The sequence below is a fragment of the Leucopleurus acutus genome, assembly GCF_964270905.1.
Source record: "Leucopleurus acutus genome assembly, chromosome: 1".
In the NCBI taxonomy this organism is placed as follows: Eukaryota; Metazoa; Chordata; class Mammalia; order Artiodactyla; family Delphinidae; genus Leucopleurus; species Leucopleurus acutus.
In genome coordinates, this window is record NC_139142.1 from 67,931,133 (window position 1) to 67,956,055 (window position 24,923).

Consider the following 24,923-nt stretch of genomic DNA (forward strand, 5'->3'; position numbering starts at 1 on the left):
TTATATCTTTTGCCAAATTTAGAAAATGTTCAACCATTATCTCTTTGAATACTTTTTAAGATCCACCCTCTTTCTTCTCTCCTTGTGTGACTCCAATGGTATAAATGTTGGAGCTTCATCTCTTTCCATGGATAGCTTAGGCTCTGTTTATTTATTTATTTGTTTCAGTTTATTTTTTCTCTGGTTTAGACTGGGTGATTTCTATTGTTCTATCTTCAAGTTCACCAGTTCTTTCCCCTGACCTTTTCATTCTGTTAAGCTCATTCAGTGAGATTTTACTGGATATTCAGTTATTGTTTCTTTCAGTTGTAAAATTGTCATTTGGCTTTTCTTTATTTCTCCTCATCCTCCCCTTCCTTTTTGTTGTTCTTTTTCTGTTAAAGCTTTCTATTTTTGAGTCTTTCTATTTTTTATTTTGTTTCAAGCATGTTTGTAATTGTTCATTGAAACATTTTTATAATGTCTCATTTAAAAATCATTGTCAGATAACTCCAACACCTTTGACATCTTGGTGGTGTTATCTGTTGATTTTCTTTTCTCATTCAAGTTAGAATTTCCTGATTCTTGTTATGAGAGTGATTTTCAGTTGTATCCTGGACATTTTGGATATTGTATTAGTATACACTGGATCTTATTTAAATCTTCTATTTTAGCACGTCTCCTCTGACACTGTGTGAGAAGAGGGAGGGGCAAGGTAATTACTGTCAGGTGGAGGTGGAAGTCCAATTCCCTGGTCTGTCTCCATTGTCACTAAAGGGAGGAGGCTTAGCTCATTGCTGGGTGGGTGTGGAATTCCAGACTCTCCACTAGGCTTCTGCTAGCACCACTCTAGCGATAGGGGAAGGGATGCCTCGTTACCATTCAGAGGGTGTGGAAGTCTAGACTCACCATGTGCTCTCTACTGATAGGAGATTCAGATCCTAGAAGGATTGAAAGTCCAAGCTCCGCACTTGGCTTTCTCTGATATTATCCCAGGGGTAGAATGATGGGGTATTTTATGTGTGCTGGGTGTGGTGCTTGTTCTTGGGGGTTGATGAGAGTTGAAGTCTAGGCTTCTTGCTCAGCCTTGGATGATGGGTGTGGATCACAGTTTTTCCCATGGCATTAGGCTGGAATAAGGTAGTTATTATCTCAAAGTTTTCTGTCTTACTGGGCTTCCCCTTTCCTGGTCCTTTGGCTACAGAAAGCAGGCTTTCCTTAGGGCTTTTTTGTTTATATCTGTTGGTATTTCCAGGCTGTTGGCCTCTCTAGCACCCAGTCCAGACATATAAGGCAAAAATAAAACACAGTGAACTTAATTTTGTGTTATTTCTTAGGTCTCAAAATCCCTAGTTGGCCTGTCTTCTTCTCCCTACTTTTCAGAGTCCCCCTTTGTTTCATTAATACAGTGTGCAGGGTTTTTAGTCGTAACAGGAAAACTATGGAATAAGTGTATCTGCTTCATGTTATCCAGACCTGGAAGTCCTGTTTGTAAATGCTCTTCTGAATTTCTATTTTTGTATATATTTTACACCAATCATATAACATTAATATAATTATACGTATGTTAAATTACAAGTAAGTATACAAACACATACATAGAAGGTACATGCTCAACTTTTATTCAACTTTTACTAATGGGGTACACAGTCAAATTCAGATTGCAGACCACTGGTGCAATGAAAGCACTGTTGACTCATTTCTTGCCTGGCTCATCTACTAACTTATGCTATTTGGAGTATTCCTTTTTTCACCTCTAAAATGAAGCAATTGGATAAGATGGTCTATAATACCACTTCTACCTCTAAAATTCTACAAATAAGACCAGCCAGTATCCCTTTTTAAAGATATAAAATACCACATGAAAATTGTTTCCCTTATTTATATTTTATTTAAAGCACTTTTTAAATCCTGAATAATATTCATTCCCTCAAGTGTAAGTTTTTATACAATTTGTAATTATAGTAACAGTCAAGATTGATGTCAAAAACAGCAAAATTGATTTGATTAAAAAGAGCCTATTATTCTGTTCAGTAGCTTCTCTTTTTGTTTTGTTGATGTTTTGTTCTCTTTTTGCTTTTGTTTCCTTTGCTTTAGGAGGCAGATCCAAAAAAATATTGCTGTGATTTATGTCAAAGACTCTTCTGCCTATGTTTTTCTCTAGGAGTTTTATAGTATCCAGGCTTATCACTACCTTTAGTGATAAGTGATGGCCTTTAATCCATTTCGAGTTTATTTTTGTATATGGTATTAGAGAAGGTTCTAATTTCATTCTTTTACATATAGCTGTCCAGTTTTCCCAGCACCACTTATTAAAGAGACTGTCTTTTCTCCTTTGTATATTCTTGCCTCCTTTATCATAGATTAATTGACCATAAGTTCATGGGTTTATTTCTGGGCTTTCTATCTTGTTCCATTGATCTATGTGTCTGTTTTTGTGCCCAAACAGTACTACACTGTTTTGATGGCTGTAGCTTTGTAGTATATTCTGAAGATGGGGAGCATGATTCCTCCAGCTTCTGATATTTGCAAATGATAAATAGCTCTTACAACTCAACATCAAAAAAACCAAACAACCCAATTAAAAATGGGCAGAAGAACTGAGCAGACATTTTTCCAAAGAGGAAATGCAGATGGCCAACAGGCACATAAAAAGGTGCTCAACGTCACTAATCATCAGGGAAATGCAAATCAAAAACATAATAAGATATCACCTCACACTGGTCAGAAAGGCTGTCATCGAAAAGAACACAAATAACCAATGTTGGCAAGGATCTGAAAAGGGAACCCTCGTATACTATTGCTGGGAATGTAAATTGGTGCAACCACTGTGGAAAACAGTATGGAAGTTTCTCAAAAACTAAAAATAGAACTACCATATGACCCAGTAATTCCATTCCTGGGTATATATCCAAAAAACCAAAAACACTAATTCAAAAAGATACATGCACCTCAGTGTTCCTAGCAGCATTATTTACAATTGCCAAAGTGTGGAAGCAGCATAAGCATTCATCAACAGATGAATGGATAAAGAAGATGTGGTATATATATACTACTCAACCATAAAAAGAATGAAATTCTGCCATTTGCAGCAACATGGATGGACTTGGAGGAAGACAACTACTGTATGATATCACTTATATGTGGAATCTAAAAAATACAACAAACTAGTGAATAAAAAAAAAAGATGCAGACTCACAGATACAGAGAAAAAACTGGTAGTTACCAGTGGGGAGAGGCAATATGGAGATAGAGGGAAAAAGGGTTATTATGGGATCATGTGAAATCATGTGTGTGAAACCTTTGAAAATTGTAAAGCGCTATAGAATTTAAAGAGTCTTACATTCAATTAAAAAAAAAGAAAAAAGAAAATAAAAAGAATCTATTATCCTAGTTTTCTGTGAAGTGTTAAGTTCAGGGTTATATTATCTTATTAAGCAATTTCATACTTTTCCTTGACATTTTTCAGTAATATGCTCCCCTCCCACACTTTTCTGATGAAACTAAAGAAGGTCAAACATCAGAAAGAGAGGTTATTGTACTCTATGTCTAGTGGTCCAAGAAAATAGACCTTTGTCTTTTGGCTCTGTATGTATACTGAAATATATTCATTCTACCCTAACATATTATATGTGACTGTGTTAGTTTGCTAGGGCTAGCATAACAAAATACCGTAGCCTGGATGGCTTAAGCAATAGGAATTTATTTTCTCACAGTTCTGGAGGCAGATGACTATTCCCTTGCTGCCTCTTCACATGGTTGTACCTCTGGGCATGAATGCTCCACAGTCTTTCTATGTGTCTTAATCTCTTCCTCCAGTCAGAATGGAGTAGAGGCTACCCTAAAGGCTTCATTTTTAACTTAAAGGCCCTATGTCTAAATACAACCGCATCCTGAGGTCCTTGGGGTTTGGGCTTCAACATAGGGATTTTAGTGGGGACACAATTTAGCCAATAACAACTACATTCACCATTCTGCCATTAAAAAGTAAATTCTTTAAGATTTTGAGATTATGCTAATGACCATAGTTTCAGTTTTGCTAATACAGTACAATGGAATGTATGTGTATGTGTGTGTATGTGACATATTTGTTCAAAAGAAGCTACCTTTCCTCAGGTTATCTCAAGGCTGTGGGCTGTCAAAGTGCTCCACAAATATGCAGTTTAACAGTTACTAAGAATATAGGTCAGTTAGAGATACTGTACTGACATAATTTGGGGACAAGCCAAGCAAATTTTATAGGCCCAATAGAATAAAGTTGCTTAATTATTTTTTTTTAACTAAAAACTAGATGATTTCATCAATTGTATCATTAACCAATAATCTGTGGCTTTGTAATCTTGAAAACGGGATTGGTTTGTTAAAATAGAAGTTTTTTAAAACATAGTTTTACTAGGTTTTAAAAATCAATTTTAAACATCCTTTATTCCATCTACTTTTGAACCATGTGCTTATAATTTTTAAAGTGTTATACTTTAGCATTAAGAAAATTAGATTGGCACTTATATTTCTAGCCAATTAACAAAAAGTATGGTTGGAAAGTAGCAAAGCAAATACTTTACAATTTCACTTGTCAATGATATTTCATGAAGTTAATTAATTTCTGTCATAATAAGATACAGTAAAAAAAAATATATTCTATCACTTACTTTCTAAATATAGCATACATCACTGTTTTGATTTCTGACAGCAGAAATGATATTCTCCTGAGGTGTCAAATTTGATTTGATTATTCAATTTAAAAACCTACAAAGTGTCTTGCTGATTTTAAAAAAATGGTTTTTCAGATTTTATGTCAGCTTAATGTATTTCACCGTTACGAATTCTTTGAAATTTTGTGCATTTTTAAATGATTCTATTTTAATTAAAAGCTTCTAGATATTATCCTTGTTAGCAGAGCCAGTTCCTCCCAGAATTTATTAGTCTTATTTATGTTTTTTTCATGCAGCTGCATTTCTAAATCTATATTTCAATTTATGAATATCTTTATTGCCCAAGCAATAGTGCTATTATTCACATTTTTTAAAGTGTCCTAGCAAAAACAAAAATAAAGTAAATGTCACAAAAGCGAGACACAAACCTTATTCTAGCATACTCTGCAGCCATTCCAAATGATGTTTCTGAAGAACATTTAATGACTTCAGAAAAATACTTTGGTATATTAAGTTTAAAATCAGATTTAACAAACAATATTTTATTTATATTACTCCATACACACACTCACATAGGAGAAATAGAAGATTAACATTAACTCTGAGTTAGGAGCTGATAGATTTTTTTTTTTTTAGATTTTTGTTTTTTCCAGATTTTCTAAATTAACACATATTACTTTTATAATCAGCAAGAGAACAATGTATGTTATTCCAAAATAGAAGCACAGCTGAAGTAATTGATTTGGGGGAAAGCTAGGCTGTTAGATTATGCAATCCATCTTTTTAAGGCGTTTTAGACTCAAGTCATTGACTCCTTCAATAAACAATTATTGAACTACCAAGTATCAGCATCTATTCTGTATCAGGTTTAACAGTTGATTCTGGAGACACTTGAGGAGGGCTATGTTGAGATGATTACAGAATGGTTCCCACAGGTATACGATGCAAGTAAAATCCATATAATGTGATAGATACTATAGCAATAGCCCTAAGAAAGTGCTATAAGCATATCAGGCCAGGGGAGCTATGTCAGACTACATCACAAGAATTGAATTTATCTGAACCTTATTAACTGAGTCCCTCAAAGAAATGTCTGTCTGATTTAGAGTTGGTTTCTGTGACTTGAACTTTTGAGCAGGGTGGATATAAACGACTATTACCTTGAAAAAAAATATTTGCAAATTTTTAATCTAACCATAGTTGAACAGTTTTATTCAAAAAAGCACATTAATAAACATTTGCTATATTTGGGTGCTAAGCGACAGAAGGTGAGTTAAAACAAGAGTCTTGCCCTCAGGAAGCTCCGGTTCTAAATCAAGTGTTTTTCTATGTCTTGTGTAATATGGACACTTGTGATAATTTCATTTAAAATTTTTGTTTAAAATCAGACAATAAGAATTAGAAAATACATTGTTTTCCTTCTTTTGTATTGACTGTGAGGAGGGTTACAGCTAAATGTTTCAACGGAAATCGTGGATATTAGTTGAGATATTTGCACTACTTTGTTTTAATAAAAAAGTTTCTAATCATTAAAATGGCTTCATTGTTTTTTGAAAAGATGCAGGTGATATATCATAAATTAAAACCATGTAAATCCATTTATCATTTAATTATGAAGTATTTAAAATTTTATATAAAAGCAAAGAAAATATTGGTAAAGGAAATAAAGGTTAAAATGAATCTTCCTCATAGGTGACTTAAATTGTTGTATTTCTCCAAAGCAAGTGAAATTTATTTCAATAATTAAATTTTTTTAAAGTTCAACTTGCAAGGTTAGATGCAGATGGATATGTACTGAAATAAAGAGAATACAAAGATGTGCTGGGAAGTGATAGGACTGCTGTGGCATGGACAAACTAAACAAGCATTCAAATCTAATTACCTACACTTGTTGACTTCAGCATTCAACCACAGCAGCAAAGTGCAAAGGTTAAGGCACTCTAGAATGTTCTTCCTTTATCTAAAAGAGTAAGTACATAATTCTTTTCTTGAATATATTCTGAAATAAGTCTGAAAAATAATGATTTTTTCAGTTTATGAGGACTCCAATTTTCCTAGACAGTCTGGATGACAAACTTATTGAACAAAACAAAATATATGTATAAAAAGTCTGTATAATATCATATAAATATAAAGGATTTATATATTTAAAATAAACACAAAATTAATATTTAATTCAAGAAGTAAATATTCTACTTTGAGCTGTATGAGGTAGAGATTTTTACTTCGAATGTATGTGAGATCAAATGTGTAAATTCAGTTTAAAAATAGTAAAGTATGGGTAAGAAGGTTTACTGTGGTTGCAATAATATGATTTTTTAGGATGGTATGTTTGAGGATAAGAATTGATAAAGAAAATGCAGCATGATAATTAGATAAAATATGGCTTTAATTCCATATAAATGACCTCATTTTAACTATGCAGACTTTCATCCTAGTGGAATATGAATTTTATAATAAATGAATTTTAGAAATAATGCCATTTAAAATTTTTCTAAGCCAAGAAAAGCAAATTATTTTTTTCTTAAACTATTAAAACTATTTTTCCTGGTTATGTCACGAAGAAATAAATCTGCCAAATTCTTTCCCTTAAAAAGTTTATTTTCCAAATCAAGCATCAGAAACCACACACGAGAAATTTCAGCTCAAAAAATATTTTTTTCCAGGAAGGAACCCAAAAAGCAACTTTGGATTAACTGTACCTCCTTTATTCTTTCTTATTAGTTTTTCAAGATTTAGCCAGTGTTTTATAAAACGTACTGAATAATAGCATGTAAAGTATCACAAAATAACCTGTACTAAAGAGAATAAATCAGGTTATGGAATATTATCAACTGATGGGATGTATTTGATATTCACAGTTGGAAAATATTTGGCTATGAAAACATGTAAGATCCAACAAGAATGGAGGAAAAGTTTGTATCCCTGGAACCAATGTGCCTCAAAATAGGATTAGAAGAATTGAATCTTTATTAAAATATATATATATGTGCTGCTGTTAATAGTTTCTGAATCTGAATGTTGGATTGACTTAATAAAAGCTGTTGTGCACAATTAGAGTTGGCAACTCTAAGCAATAGCCTTCTGAGTATACTACAGTCCAAGGAAAAAGTGTTTCAGTCTGTTTTCTACAGAGGACCTGAGCAAATTTTATAATACCTTGGAGTCAGCAGATTTTAGTTCTTATTAGAACAGCAGAGTCAGAGTTATTACTGTCCAGGAAGGAATGAAGTGTAGGGAATCAAGTCTAAAGAAAGAACATAGTATAAAATAGAAATGTAAATGTAGGTATTTTGCATGTGTGCAAAAAGTAAAACCTTCAACATTTTGGACAAAAAATTTTAAAGTTCCCTTCACTCATGACTTTAGCATTAGAGAAATGTAAGTTAAAAAGTACTTAAAAAATTTTAAGCTAAACACTGGAAGCTGGATCTATTTTTCTAACCCATTGATGAATATGAAAGCAAATAAAAATGTCCTCCAATAGCTGAGACAATTGACATTTTAGAAAAATATAGGTCTAGAAATCAGTACATGTACTCAGCTCCCAGATTGATTAAAGTTCTTAAAAAGCAAAATAATAGAGTAATAATGGAAAGTAAAAACTACAGATGAATATTTTTCTGATCTCAGATTAAAGAATGCCTTTCTAAGCAATATAAACAAAGGCAGAAAAAGACATTTATAAAGCAGCTTGAAAGATATAACCCCATAAAAAATTAAAAGATGAATGACAAAAAGCATTTGCCTTTATATATAACAAAGGAATGACATTCCTTATATATGACAATCTCTTATTCATTAATAAGCAGAGAGCAAATATTCCAATATAAAATATATGAGGAACTTAGAATGTAATATTCAAAAAAAGAAGACATACAAGTGATCAATGAGCACATTAAAATGTTTAACCTTGCGTAAGTAAAAATTAAATTGAAAAATTTAATTATTGCCTATAAGGTAATTTATGGGCGGGGCAGAGAATGTTTAAAAACTTGGCGCTCTCACATATAGCTAGTGCATGTTATTTTTAGCTTAAAATAACCTTTATTTTTATTTACTCTTGCTCACGTAGTTTATGTCTATCTTCGTTCATTCTCTTTGCAGATCTGTACTCATCCAAAGCTTCAAGTGTAGTCACACTGGTGCCTGAGTTTATTGCTCACCCAGATCATCTGTAATTTTATAGTTAAACGCTTCTTCGAGGGCCTCCTGTCCTTTTGAGAGTCTCTGACTCTAGGATCATATTTCTTTTTTCTTTGAATTTTTGAAATTTGCTTTCTTAAAGAGTAAATCAGTTTTTCTTCTTGGTGAAAATTAATTTCAGTTCTTTTCTGTTTTATTTTCCATGAAAGTATCGGCAAGACAAGGCAACATTTTGTCACATTCTCAGGTTTTAGCAGAACAGTATTTTGGCAGATGACTGTATAGTTGATATCTCCATTAGGATATTATTTTTCTGTTGTGCCAGTTTTGTGTCATTAACTTTATTTAGCCTGGTCTTACAGACTATCATTTATGAACACTCTTAAGGAAACAAACAATATAAAATGGTTATCATCTACGTTAATCATCTATCATCCATCCATCTATCCATCCATCATCTCATCCATCCATTATCCTCATGCTCACAACTTTCAGTGATTAATTGTATAAAAAGGAGGCCATTCTGGGACCATACTTTCAAAATTTCCAATTTCCACATTGGTGTATAATTTCTCTGCTCTTCAGTTTTTTAGGCTGTAAAATGGTTGTACTAGGTGTAGATAGGATCCTTTCAGCCATAGAATTGCACATGTTTTCTACTCATTTTTCTTTCTCCACCGTCTGTTTCATCTGGACAAAGCATATAGTGCTTCCAGACTGTCTTCCATTCAAATTGGGTCATTCTCAATCCTCTTTCTGATTACTGATTGTGAACTACTAGACACTAAATATGTACCTGTTTTTGCCATTCATGCTCTTCTTCAAAGTGTCTGCTTTTAATTATCTGAGCAATTTTCTTTACCTTCAAATTTTAACTTAAATTCTTTTATATTTGTTGTATAGTCCTCCATTTCCCAGAGTGTGTTCTGTGGAACACTAGCCATGTGAAATGTTAGGGTATGCCGTGTGATAGAAACAACAGCAGCAGCAGCAACAACAACAACAGCAACAAATGATAGGGGTTCTGAGATCAAAAATGTCTAGAAAGTAGTGGGTTAAATGACATAAAACTTTTGTAGGACTTCCAAGTGCCTTCAAATGGCTAGTTTATATCAAGAATTTAAATGCTAAGTTAATTTATAAGCTATAAAGAAAAATAAAATGTATGCACTTATATCTAAAACTATTTCAACATCCAGCCCTCTTTTGAAGGCCATCCTAAAGGATTAACATTCAGCTTTGGAAATTGTAAGTACCTCCACATACTTCTGTACACTCAAATCAGTTTACAAGGAGTCTTGATTAGGGTAGTGAACCTACTTTCCAAGATGGTATTCCTTGACACTGCCAGAAGTCCATTATTCCAGTAATGTTAGCCAAGAGTAAGAAAAAAACCAAAATTCATGAATATAATTTATACAAACAGCTATTCACTCTCTACATCCTTTTTTTCTTTTCCAAAGTTCAAACACCCAGAAGGGATTAAAACCACTGAATTCTTTCAAATCCTTCAAGTTTTCTATGTATAGTTTCAAAGTCACCAGAGATGCACGTCAGGTTTCTTTTAGGTATTATCTGTTGTTCATTCTCTTTTCACTCAGCAAAAATAGGGAGCAGTTGGCAAACTGTCAGATCTCAGGTGCCTACTATTCAAATTGCAATAACCAACTCCATAGCATTTTCTGCTTGTTATGGGGGAGCTCCAGTGGTTCTGAGATTTTTTTTTCTTCTTCTTGTTTCCCTTTATTCACTCCCTTGCATTCAGTAATTTACCAGCCTCTTAAAAGTGATTCTAATTCTCCAGAATTAAAATTCTTTAGAAGTTTCTCTCCCTCCCCTGCTTTCTTCTCAATTATTTCCAACATCCTACAAGAATCTTTTATACTATTGAGAAATCAGAGTATAAGCAGCAGTTATTGTCCCACAGCTTACTTTCTTCCTATACAGGACATCTAAGTTCCTGTCTCATATAACTGATGACTGCCTTAAGCCCTTCCTCTGTAGCGATCCCATCTAATCTCAGTTTGAAACATCTTTGCATTACTTATTTCCAAATGTATTTCTGACCCTCCTCTCTTTGCTGAACTCTAGGCTCAAATATTCAACTATAGCTGTTATTTCTAAGTTGAATGTCTAGAGGCATCTCAAATTCAACATGGTCAAAGCAGAAATCTTATTTCTCCCCAAACTTGCTTCCTCCTTGTCTTCTCGGTCTCAGGCATCAGCACTACCATTTGGCTAATTGCTCAGAAATTTAGGAGCCTTTCACAACTCTCCTGTTCTCTCACTCCCCATAAACCTCTGATTCATCAACAAGACCTTCAGTTCTGCCTCCAAATTAGATCCTGCATCTTTACATTTTTTAGTATCTCTACTACGACCAGAGTCGTCCAAGCCATAAATGTCTCTAGACTGAACAACAGCTAATATCCTACCTGGTGTCTCTGCTTTGACTCTTTTCTCTCACACACAGAGGCAGAGAGTGATTTTTAAAAAATGCTAATTAAATCGTATCACTCCCCACTTTAAAATCTTCAAGTGGTTGGACAGTGCACTGAGAATAGAATGAAAGGGTCTTTCAAGGGTCTTTCAAGACCCTTTGTGATCTGGCTTCTACCAGCTCTCCGACCTCATCTCAGGCACTTGCCCCTCTGTTCCTGTGCCTTGAAAATGCCAAGTACATTCCTATGTTAGTTCTTTGCACTAGCTGTTTCCTATGCCTAGAGTGTAATTCCCCCAGATCTTCTTAAGGCTGGCCCTTTTCTTTCATCCATGTTTTGGCTCAAATATAAAGTCAGTGAAAACTTCTCTCATCTTTAGTTCAAAACTTCTCTCATCTTTAGTTCAAAGTTGTGCTTTTTCCACCATCCCCCTCCACAAGTCACTCATTACTATTGTATTATTGTTATTCACTGCAATTATGATTATCAGAAATAATCTTATTTATTGTTTTCCTTTTTTTCATTTTAATATGATCTGTTATGGTAGGAACCTTGTCTGTCCTCGCAGCTGCACACCTGGTGCCAGTAGTGCCTGGCACAAAGAAGGCCTGAATAGATCATTGCTGTATCTACAGAACACGAATGTCTTCATTTCTCCTGAATCTCAAGCTTTTTGTAAGGCCCTTGTAAACTGACCAGCAAACTTTTTTTTTCCCGTGATAGGAAATTGTGGGAAAATTGACTTAGTCCAACTTTAAAAGAAAATGAAATACATTTTCTGACATTAAAAAAAAAAAACCCTCAGAGAATTCCAAAGGGCATTCATTGCATTAAGAATAATTCCACTATTCTCCTAGCTTAGCTGAATCTGGTACATTAAGGAAATTACACTTTACCATGGATGAAGCGAATCACTTTTTAAGTAAGTTAGGACGGAAACTGCCAACACACATGTAGACCTTCTCAGACCATCAAATCCAGGGAGAAAATCAGGTCTCTTCTAGAGCAGTGAATGACACAATGTTTTTGGGAACATTCAAGACTCCATTACTGACCCTGGGAACAAGGCTCAAAGAGAAAATCACCTTGCAATGTCATGTCCTGGGTCAGAAACAGAGGTCAAGACATAAATAAACAAATATTATAAACAAACAAAAAATGCAACTGAGTGCAAAATAAAATATGCATATTCGTTTGCCTGTGTGTGTGTGTGTGTGTGCGCGCGCGCTTGTGCTGTATAAGGGGAAGGACTAGGTAAGTGCAGAAGTGGGCTACATAATTTACCTGGCCCACTGCAAAGTGAAAAAAAAAAATATTATGCATTCCAAGATGGTGACAGGCAGCAGATTGAGGCCCTGTGCACCTACCTGAACAGTTACACACACTGCGCAGTGTGTGAAGCACGCCCAGGTGGGAGGAGAAGATTAGAGTTCATCTCCAAACACCACACCCCCCATCTCCCCACCCCCGCCAAAGCTACAACAACAAAGGCAACAACAAGAAACAGCTATCAAAACTAAAGCAGATGGTGTCCAACTTTGACGGTGGCGCTAGTGATGGCGGTGGCGGCTGAGAGCATCACTCCTAAAAAGCAGACTTTAGAGTGATGGCAAAGGAAAGAAAACGGTTTCTGAGGCTCCCGAAGTAGAAGCGTCAGACACAAAGAATAAGGTAAAGGGAGAGAGGCCACATCAGACCTTCCTCCTTTCTTTATGTAGACAATGCCTTCTCTTTCAAAATCCTGATTTCAGTGACTTGTGTTTGGTCTGGTGCCTTGGTAGCTGCGGTGGAGCGTGTGGGATTGGGGATCAGGGTGTGTCAGAGTCAAAAAAGGTAGAGACAGGTTTAAATACATTTCCGTGGATTGGCTTCCTACCCTGTTTGGCAACAAACCCAAGGGCTCCTAAAAGGAGCCGGGATGTACGTGGGTTTCCAAGGTCCCTCTATTTTCATCCTCCCTCGACACTCCGAAGGTAAGACCCACGGAGAACCGCAGGGCTGGGCATTCTTGGGTCCAGCACAGGTCACCTCACTGGTAGAAGTGCGTAGTCCTCGGACATTTGGAAGAGGTGGCGGGGACTGTGGGGACCGTGAAGCTCGCGGTCCGGGGCAGCGGGTTGCAGGAGGTGCGCCCCGTCCCCTCCGTCGGCAGTCGGGAAGCCGGGCCAGCGGAGAGCGGAGTCCGGGAGGGGAGGGTCGGACCACGCCCGCGGAGGCGGCCCCGGGCCCTGCCGCTCGGTCCTGCTCCGGCCACGGGAGGCTTAGGCCCCAGGAACCTCGGGCGGAGGGGGCGGCGACCGGGAACCCTGCGGCCACTGCGGCCGCACGGCCGCGGCTCTTGCGGCTCCGGTGCCTGCCGGGTGGTGGCTCCGCAGTGCCCGCCCCCAGCTCCCCTTCCCCGCCCCTCGCGCCCCCTTCCCCGCCCCCGCCCGGCGCCCTGGCCTCGCTGACCCGCCGCCCCGTCCCTCCGCGCGCGCCGCGGCTGCTGCTCCTCCGCGCGGCGGCGCCTCCCCCGCGCGCCGCCCGCGCTCCCGGCGGCGCAATCCTCCCGCCTCGGCCATTTTCCCTCCACCCCCTCCCCTCCTGATCCTCATCCCCTCGCCCTCCCCCCGCGCGGGGACTTTTCCGGAAAGTTTTTATTTTCCGCCTCGACTCTTGAAGAAAGAAGCTCCCGGCTCGGCGGCAGCAAAACTTTTCAGCTGTCCGGACCCGCGGCCCTCGGCGCGCCCGGCCGAGCGATGAGCGCCCCTCCGGTCCTGCGGCCGCCCAGCCCGCTGCTGCCCGTGGCGGCGGCGGCGGCGGCGGCCGCGCTGGTCCCGGGGTCGGGGCCGGGGCCCGCGCCGTTCCTGGCTCCCGTCGCGGCCCCGGCCGGGGGCATCTCGTTCCATCTGCAGATCGGTCTGAGCCGCGAGCCGGTGCTGCTGCTGCAGGACTCGTCCGGGGACTACAGCCTGGCGCACGTCCGCGAGATGGCTTGCTCCATCGTCGACCAGAAGGTAAGGCGCCGCGCGGCTCCGAGCCCGGCGCCTCCCAGCCGCTCAGGGGGCGCTGCCAGCCCGGCCGCCCCCTCGCCGCGCCAACTTTCCGGCTCCGGGGCCTCGGCCGGGAGCCAGCCTCGCCGGCGCGCTGGAAGGGTCTGGCACCCGCCGAGGTTGGACGCCCGCATCCGAGGCACTGCGCTCCCTGTTGTCCAGTTCTCCCCTTGCCCCATCCTCTTATATTCCCGATATCTCTAGGGTCTGCATCCTCCTCACCCATTCCCATCCCTTTCAGGACATTCCCGGGTATCTTGCTCTTTTCGGGTCGCTCCTCTCCCTTCCCCTTAAGACTTCCCGGCTCTCCCCTCTCTTCCTTCTGCACCCTGGACCAGCACATTCCTGGCGCCGGAATCCTCCTTCCTGCACTAGAGTTCCCCCGGGGACACGCTCAGCACGATTTCAGCACCCCTCCCCTCCCCTTCAGGCCCCTCTCCCAGCTCAGATTGATGCTGAGGAGTTCCTGGAATGATCTGGAGAGGAGGAATTTCTCACCTGTCAAATAAGCTTTGAAGAGAGAATGATTGACTCGGCCAGCTGTGAAAACAACTGACCAGACCACGACTACCCACTTCCTTGTGGTCTTTTATTCCCAACCTTATGTGAACATAGGAGCAAATTTTTCAACGATAAATCTGAAAGTTGCAGTCTTCTTGATTTTGATTCCCAGGGTACTGATAGTAGAGCGTTGAAGCTGGGACACAGATATGTAGATGGTAGGGGTACTGTCCAGGAGCACCCGAGGCTGGCTGTGCCCTTAAGTTTGAGGCTGTGGGACTCTGGACAGCGGCCACCAAAGGCAGGGTTGAAAAAGGGCCATTATCCTGGACCAGGCCACCCGAAGAGGAGACCTAGCCCGCCCACCAATGTTTATAGTGCAATTCTGAATTTCAGGTTGTGTCTGTAGCCATCCAGAGGGATGTTGCATGGAAGGGGGTGATAAGAGTATAAAGGAAAGGGGGCCATGGCGCTAGTCTTCTTAGTATAAACAGCAAGTGTTTAGGGGTGGAGACAGAGGTCTCTAAAGGTGCTGAATTTCAACCCCTGGAGGACTGACTAGTACTTACCTTATGAAGATCACTTGAATAATCATGAAAGCTTTCTCTAAACTATTTGGAACAGAATTTGCTAAACCTGCCTGTTGCAAATTGTGGCACTGAGCCCAGGAATATTAGGAAAAGCCCCAGGGAAAAAATCACTAATCTAAAAGTTGTGAAAGTTCTGGAGGCCAGACTAAGGTAACAGCGAGTGCCAGGAATTTTTGTTTATTGAACGTAGTGACATTTTGTAATGCATGTTACTCTTAAATTTTTGCAACTTCCACAAAATTAGACAGATTTTGTCTAATTCTGCTACAAGTCATATCATATGATTTATCATCAGTATCGTGGAGTGTCTGTTGCAGGTGAAAAGGAGTATTCTCCTAGGCACTGAAAGCCTTCCCTTAATGGCAGTTGTAGTCTACAACAGTTTTCACTGGGGTGCAATCCAGTTAATTAAAGGACAATACTGAATAAGCATATAAGCAAGGTAAATTAAAATTTCTTTAAAAAGCTAATGTAATTGTATAGAATTTTAATTGAAAGCGAGTGATAGAGTTACAGGTAATATTAAGTTAATATAGACAGACTGTTTTTGACCAGCTTTAAAACACACACACGCACATACATATACACACACCTTGATGGAGTTTAGGATGGGGAGAAACATGTATGATTCAAGAGGTTTACGACTGGAAATTGATTAGAGAGCGAATTCTTATCTCAGTAGCTACCAAGAGGGATGTTATATGGAGGGGGTGATATGCGTGCAGAGGAGAGAGGCAGCAAGCACCTGTGGAACACAGTGGATCTGAGGGTAGTGGCTGGGATATTTAGAGAAAGTAAAACTGTGAAAAGGCCTTGCAACTAAGATGAACTCAGTTTACTAGGAGTCTCTGTAATCGTCCACATAGAGATATCAAACCAAGGACATCTGAAAGATGGATTTGCTGCGTGGAATCTGTTTTAGAATGCCAAGAATTTTATGGCAGAAGGAAAATTGGAGTTCATGAGCTAATGGAGTCCTGAGCCAAAGCTCTTGGGGAGAGACCTGGAGAAATACTGGAAAAGGAAAATCATCCGCCCTGGTGACTGAGATATAGGGGGAACCCCTTCCTTCTATATTTACTCTAGTAGTTCTGTCCCGAAGAGTTTGAAACATTTGACTACTTGGGATAGCCAGAATAAAGATCTCACTTACACTTTTTTTTAAGGTTATGGCAAAGGGAGAGTTAGATTTAGAGATGTGGATTTGACAGTTATTTATGTACAGGATACTGTAAGTAAGTATTTACTGGATTGTGGGTCTAAATAGGAAAATTTTCATCTATTTATCTGTCTTCTGTCATCTATCTTGAGATACAATTATGGCCCCAACAAGATTAAGAGGGCTGAGTATCCATCACAGGATAGCAGAGATCACTTTGTTTTGTGACAGTAGAAATGGAGGAGGGGTCAATGTGTAGTTAAGGAAGTAGGAGGAGATCCTTTGTTCCTCATTTCAGGTTCTCTTGAAGTACTATTTCAAGATACTAACTCTGAGGAAGGATGACAGGAGAGAAAAAGAGACAGAGGAAGGGAGAGAGGGAAGGAAATGGATGTTTTAGGAGAGTGCTGGGAGTTTGAAGTCATTTATAATTTACTATGTAGAACGGAGTCATGTTGAACTCACAGCAGAATTCTCCAGATTTTCTGAGCCCTCCACATTCACTGTGTTACAGCGTGTTAAGAGGGTTTTCATATGATATGCCTGAGAGTTTCCTAAATACTAACAGAGATCAGACTAGCTTAAATCTTTGGAAGTATTAGCTGACAGTTCAGTTTATATCAGCCACATCCATGGGACATTTTCTGTGGGATGAGCGCTTGAGGTGTATAGAGCTAAATAAGAGAAGTCCTGTCCCTGAGAAGCAATCTTTAAGTGATTATTGTTATCATTTAGAATTCAGAGTATAGTTTTCTTTTTAGTTATATAGGTTTGAAAAGTGGCAGACATATGATCGTACTCGAGAACTTTTGATGGCAATTGATCAAAAATATTCTTAGTTTAAGATAAATGTACCCCAGATATGTACTGAATTATATAGCTAAAGAATTTAAAAAATTTTTAAAATTATTTTTTAAGTTTAATTTTTATTTTATATTGTAGTATAGATGATTTCCAATATTGTTAGTTTCATGTATATAGAAAAGTGATTCAGTTATTTTTAAAAATTTTTAGTTTAGATGAAAAATCTAGTGTTCCATTTCTGTATATAACAATTTATGAATGTAGAGATAGAACTAATTCCTTCTTTTTTTAAATACTAGCTTAAGGTTTTATTTAGATTATGCTTATTTCTTTACTTTGCAAGCGTGTAACCTTGAAGGCTGGTTGTATGTAAAGAGATGTATCATGTTAGTTAGTATACATGATTATTATTTTCTGGAGGGTAAAAAAATAATAATAACAGTAGTTGACTTCACTTTGAAACATTGTTACTTTTTACTATCAAAAGAACCTTGAATATATAGACTAAGAAGGAATTGTTTTCAAATAAGGAACAGTATTCCAAAGGAAGAATTACTTTAGTTTCATAGTACATCATCTACGTGTCTACACACACACACACACACACACACACACACACACGTTTTTAAAACAAGCAGTATTAATTTGGGGATGTGGGATGCAATTAATATGACTATCCATTCATTTTGCCTGTTATCTTATTAGAAAAACAACTCATATTTCCCTTTTTTTTTTTTCCCGGTACGCGGGCCTCTCACTGTTGTGGCCTCTCCCGTTGCGGAGCACAGGCTCCGGACGCGCAGGCTCAGGGGCCATGGCTCACGGGCCCAGCCGCTCCGCGGCATGTGGGATCTTCCCGGACCGGGGCACGAACCCGTGTCCTCTGCATTGGCAGGCAGACTCTCAACCACTGCGCCACCAGGGAAGCCCCATATTTCCCTTTTGAATTTACTTAAATGGAGTAATAACATCTATAAGACTCCTGGCATAGTTTCACTTTGCATAGTCGTTTATCTGACCAAAGAAACTAAGGAGTGAGATTTTATAGACGATAGCTCACTAAAGGAATAACAAAGTTTAGTGCCTTGGTTTGAGAGCAACTGTGCTCTGCTTATAGTTGTTTTGCTTTCTTTTTTTTTTTTTAAAGAAGATGTTGGGGGTAGGAGTTTATTAATTAATTAATTTATTTTTGCTGTGTTGGGTCTTCGTTTCTGTGCGAGGGCTTTCTCTAGTTGTGGCAAGCGGGGGCCACTCTTCATCGCGTTGCGCGGGCCTCTCACTATCGCGGCCTCTCTTGTTGCGGAGCACAGGCTCCAGACGCACAGGCTCAGTAGTTGTGGCTCACGGGCCTAGTTGCTCCGCGGCATGTGGGATCTTCCCAGACAAGGGCTCGAACCCATGTCCCCTGCATTAGCAGGCAGATTCTCAACCACTGAGCCACCAGGGAAGCCCCTGTTTTGCTTTCTTAATTGTAAATTGTTTTTCTAACACTTGTAGTGTCACTTTAATTTTTACTGTTAATTTTAGCTATTCTACTTCTACACAGATTGAGGAAACTGGAAGTAAATAGCTGCTTGATGAGGCCAGCATATGTGGACTAACAAAATCCTTTTAAGCTGATAGGTGTTTGGGTCTTAGGTATATTATTTTATTTATATTTTGTATTTGTCACCATTATATGTTTATTGATTTCTGATTTAATGATGAAGTATAGAATGTATCAGTTCATTAAGCGATTCTTAAAGTAATATAATGCTTTAATACTGTATATCTAAAATTTTGTTTTCAAGATTAGTTAATAGGATTATATTTTGATATACAAGTAATGCCTATGTAATATATATCTAATATATACATACATCTGTAGTATATTATCTAAATATCTGTGTTTTGAAGCATAATTTCGAAAGCCTAATTATTCACAGCCTCCAGATGCTGAAGTATTGTTTTATATTTTGCATTGTAGGCTGCAAAACGTGGGGCCTTGTTATATATCTCATAATCCAAAAGAGAAACTCTGCTTTATGATTTTTCTATCAATACACAGAACTAGAAACCTTTTCTTATCGGTATATACTGTTTAACAGTTTTCCCAAGGAAATACCATTTGAGTAAGCCTTCCAGACTTAGGGCTGGGAAGAATTGGACAAATATGTGAATTACTTTAGACCTTTAGATTCAGGATTAAGATAAATTTGAAGGAATTTTCTGCAGCAACTATAGTGTGTGTGTATGTGAGAGTGGAGGTTGAAAGTAGGGAGTGGAGCTGGAAAACTATTAATGAAGTTTGAAAATTTGTCCCATACTTCATGACTGCATTGCTCTGTATCACCGGACCCCTGTCATAATTATTAAGGGAGATTTAAAACTTTATTTTGCCAATTATTATTACGCTTTTTTTTGACAAGATGATTGTATGTAGGTCTTCACTATTTTTGCGTAAATGACTTTTTTTTTTAACATCTTTATTGGAGTATAATTGCTTTACAATGTTGTGTTGGTTTCTGCTGTATAACAAAGTCAATCGGCTATATGTAGACATATATCCCTTTATCCCCTCCCTCTTGCACCTCCTTACCACCTTCCCCATAAATGACTTTTAATGACCTTACTAGTCAATACAAACAAATTTATAATCCTGTGAATGTATGGTTGTCACTTATCTAAGATTACTTTGAAGAATAAAGATAATATGTGTAAAGGATTAAATATACTGCCTGGTAGATAGGTGAATAATAAATAGGGTTATTGATGTGCGAGGCTTTATGAATTAGCATACTGTTTCGTTAACAAATGTATATTCTATTATCTCATTCTTATCTCAATATAAAATTAAAATTGTATTAAAAAGCAATATAGCTGTATGGTTAAGGTAACTCTTTTTTTTTCTGCCCTGTATAATAGAGCAAATCTTAGGAGTAGCTGCATTTTGATACTGCCTCTGAAATTCAACCTCAGAATTCCTCAAGGAGTAATTTGATTATTGCTAAATGAAAAACACATATGTTGATGAACTAAAGCATCTTTTTATTGCATTTTATTATTTTTGACAAGAAGTTGATTTAATTGCTTTTCAGTTTCAAGTGGCATTCCAATGATATTTCAGTTGATAAAAAAAAGGGACATAAAATAGGTAATTGTGCAACATTTGGCAACATAATGGTTCTCAAACATGGTCCTCAGGACTGAAATCAAAAGTTCCTTTGTAGATTGACCCTTGATGTGAGGAGGAAGGCACTTGGAAATGACTTAGGGAGATCACATTTTGCTGCGGTGCTAGCATATAGAGCTTATTTGTTAAACTGTTGCATCTGATGAACATCTAATATAACGTGGTTGGTTGTGCACACGCAGAAGTGTTATATTGGGATGAGAGGCGATTTTACTGGGAAACGATTGAGACAACAGTTTGGCTAAGCCAATCACAAGTCTTTTTCCAGATCTTTTCACTAACTACCACTTACCACTCATGGGAGTCCATGCTCCTTTAAGACAACAACAATCAGTAATTATTCATCCATCTTTTAAAGAAGAAAAATGGAATGGATGATTACATGAAACCTGTGTGTGTGTGTCTGTGTGTTGTGTGGTGTGTGTGTGTTTATATTGGATTGGAATCATTGAATAAGCTCTCAAGCTGTAGTGAGAAAGTAGTAGTATAATCAGGATAGCAAAGCCTGGACTCAGATTGGATTAGAAGTGAATAAAATGCAGTTCCATTGGAGCTGATCATAACATGAGAATTCTTTGTTTCATTTTTATATTTGTTTGTGTTGTTTCTGTGTGTTGAGGATAGCTAATGCTTTTGACCTCTGACCGCTGATAGTCACCTTGGTTCATCTGAAAGCTCTGAACCCAAATGTGAAAATAGAGGTTGAAAATACAGGGTGTTTTTAACGATAGTGCTCATCTTTTAATTTCCCCAGTATTATTCTAGAGAGGTTTTGAAAATGAGATTTCAGTTTCTTAAATCTTTCCTTGGTGTTGGAATATGTTAGAACAACAAGAAAAATAATGCATCAATTTTTCTCTTTCTTCTGATAGCGTTTAGATACAGAGAAAATGGTTATTTTACTCACAGATATTAAAAATTCTTTTCATATTTTCTACAAGAATATGTGAAATTTCTCCCAGGAATTCCTCTGATACTGTCAAACAAATATTTTTGTACCATTAAAAATCGATAATGACAGCACTGCTTGACGTTGCTTGGCAGCAGAGAAACCCATATTATGCTGTTTCTTATTCTGTCTTTCTAGTCTCACAGAAAATAGATAATTAAATAAATAAAGCCTTTAATTACATGGCCACTATGACCATTATGGAATATCATACAATTTATATAGTTATAAAGGTGAGAGTTGGGATAAAAATCTCACATATTGAGACACAATGATGCTGGTCCAAATTTATAATTTCCTATATAGAAGTTTCTCCCAAAGTTGCAAAAAGGTTTATTTGGCTAAAGCTAGACAGTTGATGCAGCAGCTAAGCAGTGTTGGCAAATATGAAGATTAGATTTTTAAATATGCAATCATGCACAAATTTTGTCCAGCTTATTTTACTGAAAAGAAAAAAAGTTATGTACCCTTTACTGCTTCACTGGATTTTATTCTGACTAGGCCACTAATTGATGAGGAATTTGTTGAATTTAGTCACAATTTCAAAAATTTCTGAATGCCTCTCTCCCTGTTCACAGCCACTTTTTTTTCCACCTATATGTTATGAAATGAATGAAAAGTATGAATGTGATAATGAAAATATGAGCCACAAGCAGCTGTGGCTTTCACCATTGTTAAAAGCAGAAAAGAGTTGAGGGGAATAGTGGGGACAAGAGGGGTGGCAGTTAAGCTTTGGTGATGGCTTTGAATCCATGGTGGCTGAGTAGACTTGAGTAGGCTACCGTGGGCGAGGCCGGTGGGATTTTGAGACTAGTGGCACCTTCGGGCAGTGAAGGAGAATAACAGCAAAGCTCTGACCTCTTATGGATTGAATTAGCAGGAATGGTCCCACCAAGTAAAGCCTGCATAGCAATCGGGAGAGGTATGGAAGTGGCTTTTTACAAACAGAGTTGGTCCTCTTGGGAGGTTTTCAGAGTGCCACAGGCGAGAGGTTCAAAGAGCAACCCCACAAGGATTTGACTGTGAGAGTTTCAGGAGGAGCTTGTCCTGGGAGGCTTGGACCCTGCTCTACAAGGTTCTCGGGCCTCATGGGAACAGTGACCTGCAAAGGGGAGCCTACAGGGCAACACCTTCCTGTCAGTGACTCTGTGTGCCTGTCTGTGTCTTGGCTTCTTTGCGTTTGTCGCGTCTGATTTTCCCAGTAGCCCTTTGTGATAGTCATTTTCTCTCCATTTTAAGGATGAGGGAGCTAAATAAGGGTCAGAGAGGTTACGTCGTTTACCCCAGATCACATAGCTGCTAAGTAAAAAGCAAAACCATCCAATTCTTTCTTCCCTTCATTGTAGGTAACCCTAAGAACAAGGAGGGCTGGGAGGGCCATAGGTCTATATACAGAGTTTGGAATTATCAAATTGAGGGGGAGGGGAAATGTTAAACTCCCTTATGTTGGGTGAAATTTATTTAAAAACACTTCAGCTTTGACAGTGTGATATTATTTCTGTTAGTTTAAAGTATTCCTTAATCTGGAAGACTTCCCTTATGCCGGATTCACATCCCAGTTAGTGGTCAGCTGGAATTCTAACCACTTTGGAGGCTACCACTGCACGGCTTCTTTCATCTGTGGCAAGATACCTACCCCAGCTATTGATAATTAGCATAAGGGACATTAAATATGGACTCTCATTGGGGATATTAGGGCCATTAGAGATATGTGATTGCCTAAAGTATTTTAGAGACGTGCATCACCCTTGAGGAGTCATATGAACTGTAATGTATCTACTTGTTAATATGTTGGGTTTTATTAAAATAAATATCTGTGTGGCAGGATCTGGTTTGGTATTTGCTTTCAGCCAGTCATCACCCATCTTTAAATTTCCAGACACCACGGTTATTTATCCAGAGAAGTTAATTACCTTATGTGATTAAATTTCCTGGGTTGGTTCACAACCCTTCCTTCCAAGGAAATATGGACACAGAGGTGTTTTGGAAGAAGTGATTATGTTAAGAACGTCTATTGATTAGTGTGGCTCAAGACTAGTGTATATAAAGAATTTTAGGTACCCGTGAACATCAGTGAATCATTTCTTCTTGAATAGTATATTGATTCTGAGCAGATTTTGAGAAAGTAATTTAGGGTCTTAAGAAAAGTGCCTGTCAGTGGTTGCTTTTCATTTGAGAAGTATTTGGATTGCCTGTATGCATATGCTTAGGATTATGCTTTTCAAATATGTTTCCTATTTTTATAAATTTTATGTATTTGTTTGCTTATTTTTGGTCAATTATAAATTAGTCCCCACCCTAAGGTAAACTTAGTCTCACTTGTGCATAATCAATTACAAGCCACGTGGAATTTTTCTTTCCACTTTAGTAGTGCTCACCAATCTGGATTGTGAATTGTCTTGTGTTCCTTTGCATTGTCTGTGTACAGGGCTAAGGCCAACACTTACCATATAGACTAATTGTACTGTTTTTACAAAAACATAGTTGTATATATAGGTAGACATGATTTGATTTAAAGTATTATCATAACTCAGTTATATCCCAAGGGTTCCTGCCCTGAATGACCATTGGGAAGCCTATAGTAAAGTAGGTACTCAGCCCTAATAGATTAGAAAGGTACCTGAAATATTGCCTCTTTCTGATATATTTGGAACTTCGGAGCTTTAGTACAATGGACAGGTTACATAGAGAATTATCTTTTTTTTTTTTTTTCGCGGTATGCGGGCCTCTCATCGTCGTGGCCTCTCCCGTTGCGGAGCACAGGCTCCGGACGCGCAGGCTCAGCGGCCATGGCTCACGGGCCCAGCCGCTCCGCGGCATGTGGGATCTTCCCGGACCTGGGCACAAACCCGCGTCCCCTGCATCGGCAGGCGGACTCTCAACCATTGCGCCACCAGGGAAGCCCCTGGGAATTATCTTTTGATATGACTCACTGATAGTCTCTTGGCTGACAGAAAGGGAGCAGAGCTGTCCAGCTGTACTAGAAATCTGAATTTACTAGATGTCCCCTAGTGGAGTACTTACTGTTCTTGTAAGCCTTATCTTCAGATAACCCGTCTTGAACTAGGAGGGCATGGCATCAGTTGTTGCTCGAGGAGTAGTGAGGTGGATCACTCATGCCTGGCTCTCCTCTACCGACGATCAGTGCTGAGAAAAAATTGCATAGCTTTACAGTGCTCTCCAGACAGCAGGGTTCTGTGCCCTTCCCTTTGACACATGCTAATTCCATCTATTCATGTGGCATGAGCTCTTGTCACCTGGGATGTAGATTTTTAGAGTATTTAAATAAATCCTGTAGCTTGCATAGATTTGCAAAGAATGAAAGACTAGATATTGCATGATCTTTGCTTTTATTCAATTCTTTGGGAAGAATAGGGAGCAAAAGTGAACATAGAGTGACGATGGACTAATTAGTAGAGTTAAATACAGTGACCAGATGCCCACTTGTCTGGGATAGTCCCAGTCGTGTCTGTTTTCCAAGAATTCTTTTTTTTTTGC

The 24,923-nt window shown here is 38.5% G+C and overlaps 1 protein-coding gene across 2 annotated transcripts in view; it reads left to right on the forward strand.

The window, feature by feature from the left end:
• Positions 1-13,956: 13,956 nt before the first annotated feature.
• PRKD1 (protein kinase D1) overlaps positions 13,957-24,923 on the forward strand; it is a gene marked incomplete at both ends in the record, with an annotated part of 334,107 nt that continues 323,140 nt past the window's right edge. For both annotated transcript variants that reach the window (XM_082853994.1, XM_082853995.1), the window contains one exon: positions 13,957-14,214. In XM_082853994.1, the coding sequence (XP_082710120.1) occupies positions 13,957-14,214 (258 nt within the window). The remainder of the gene's footprint in view (positions 14,215-24,923) is intronic.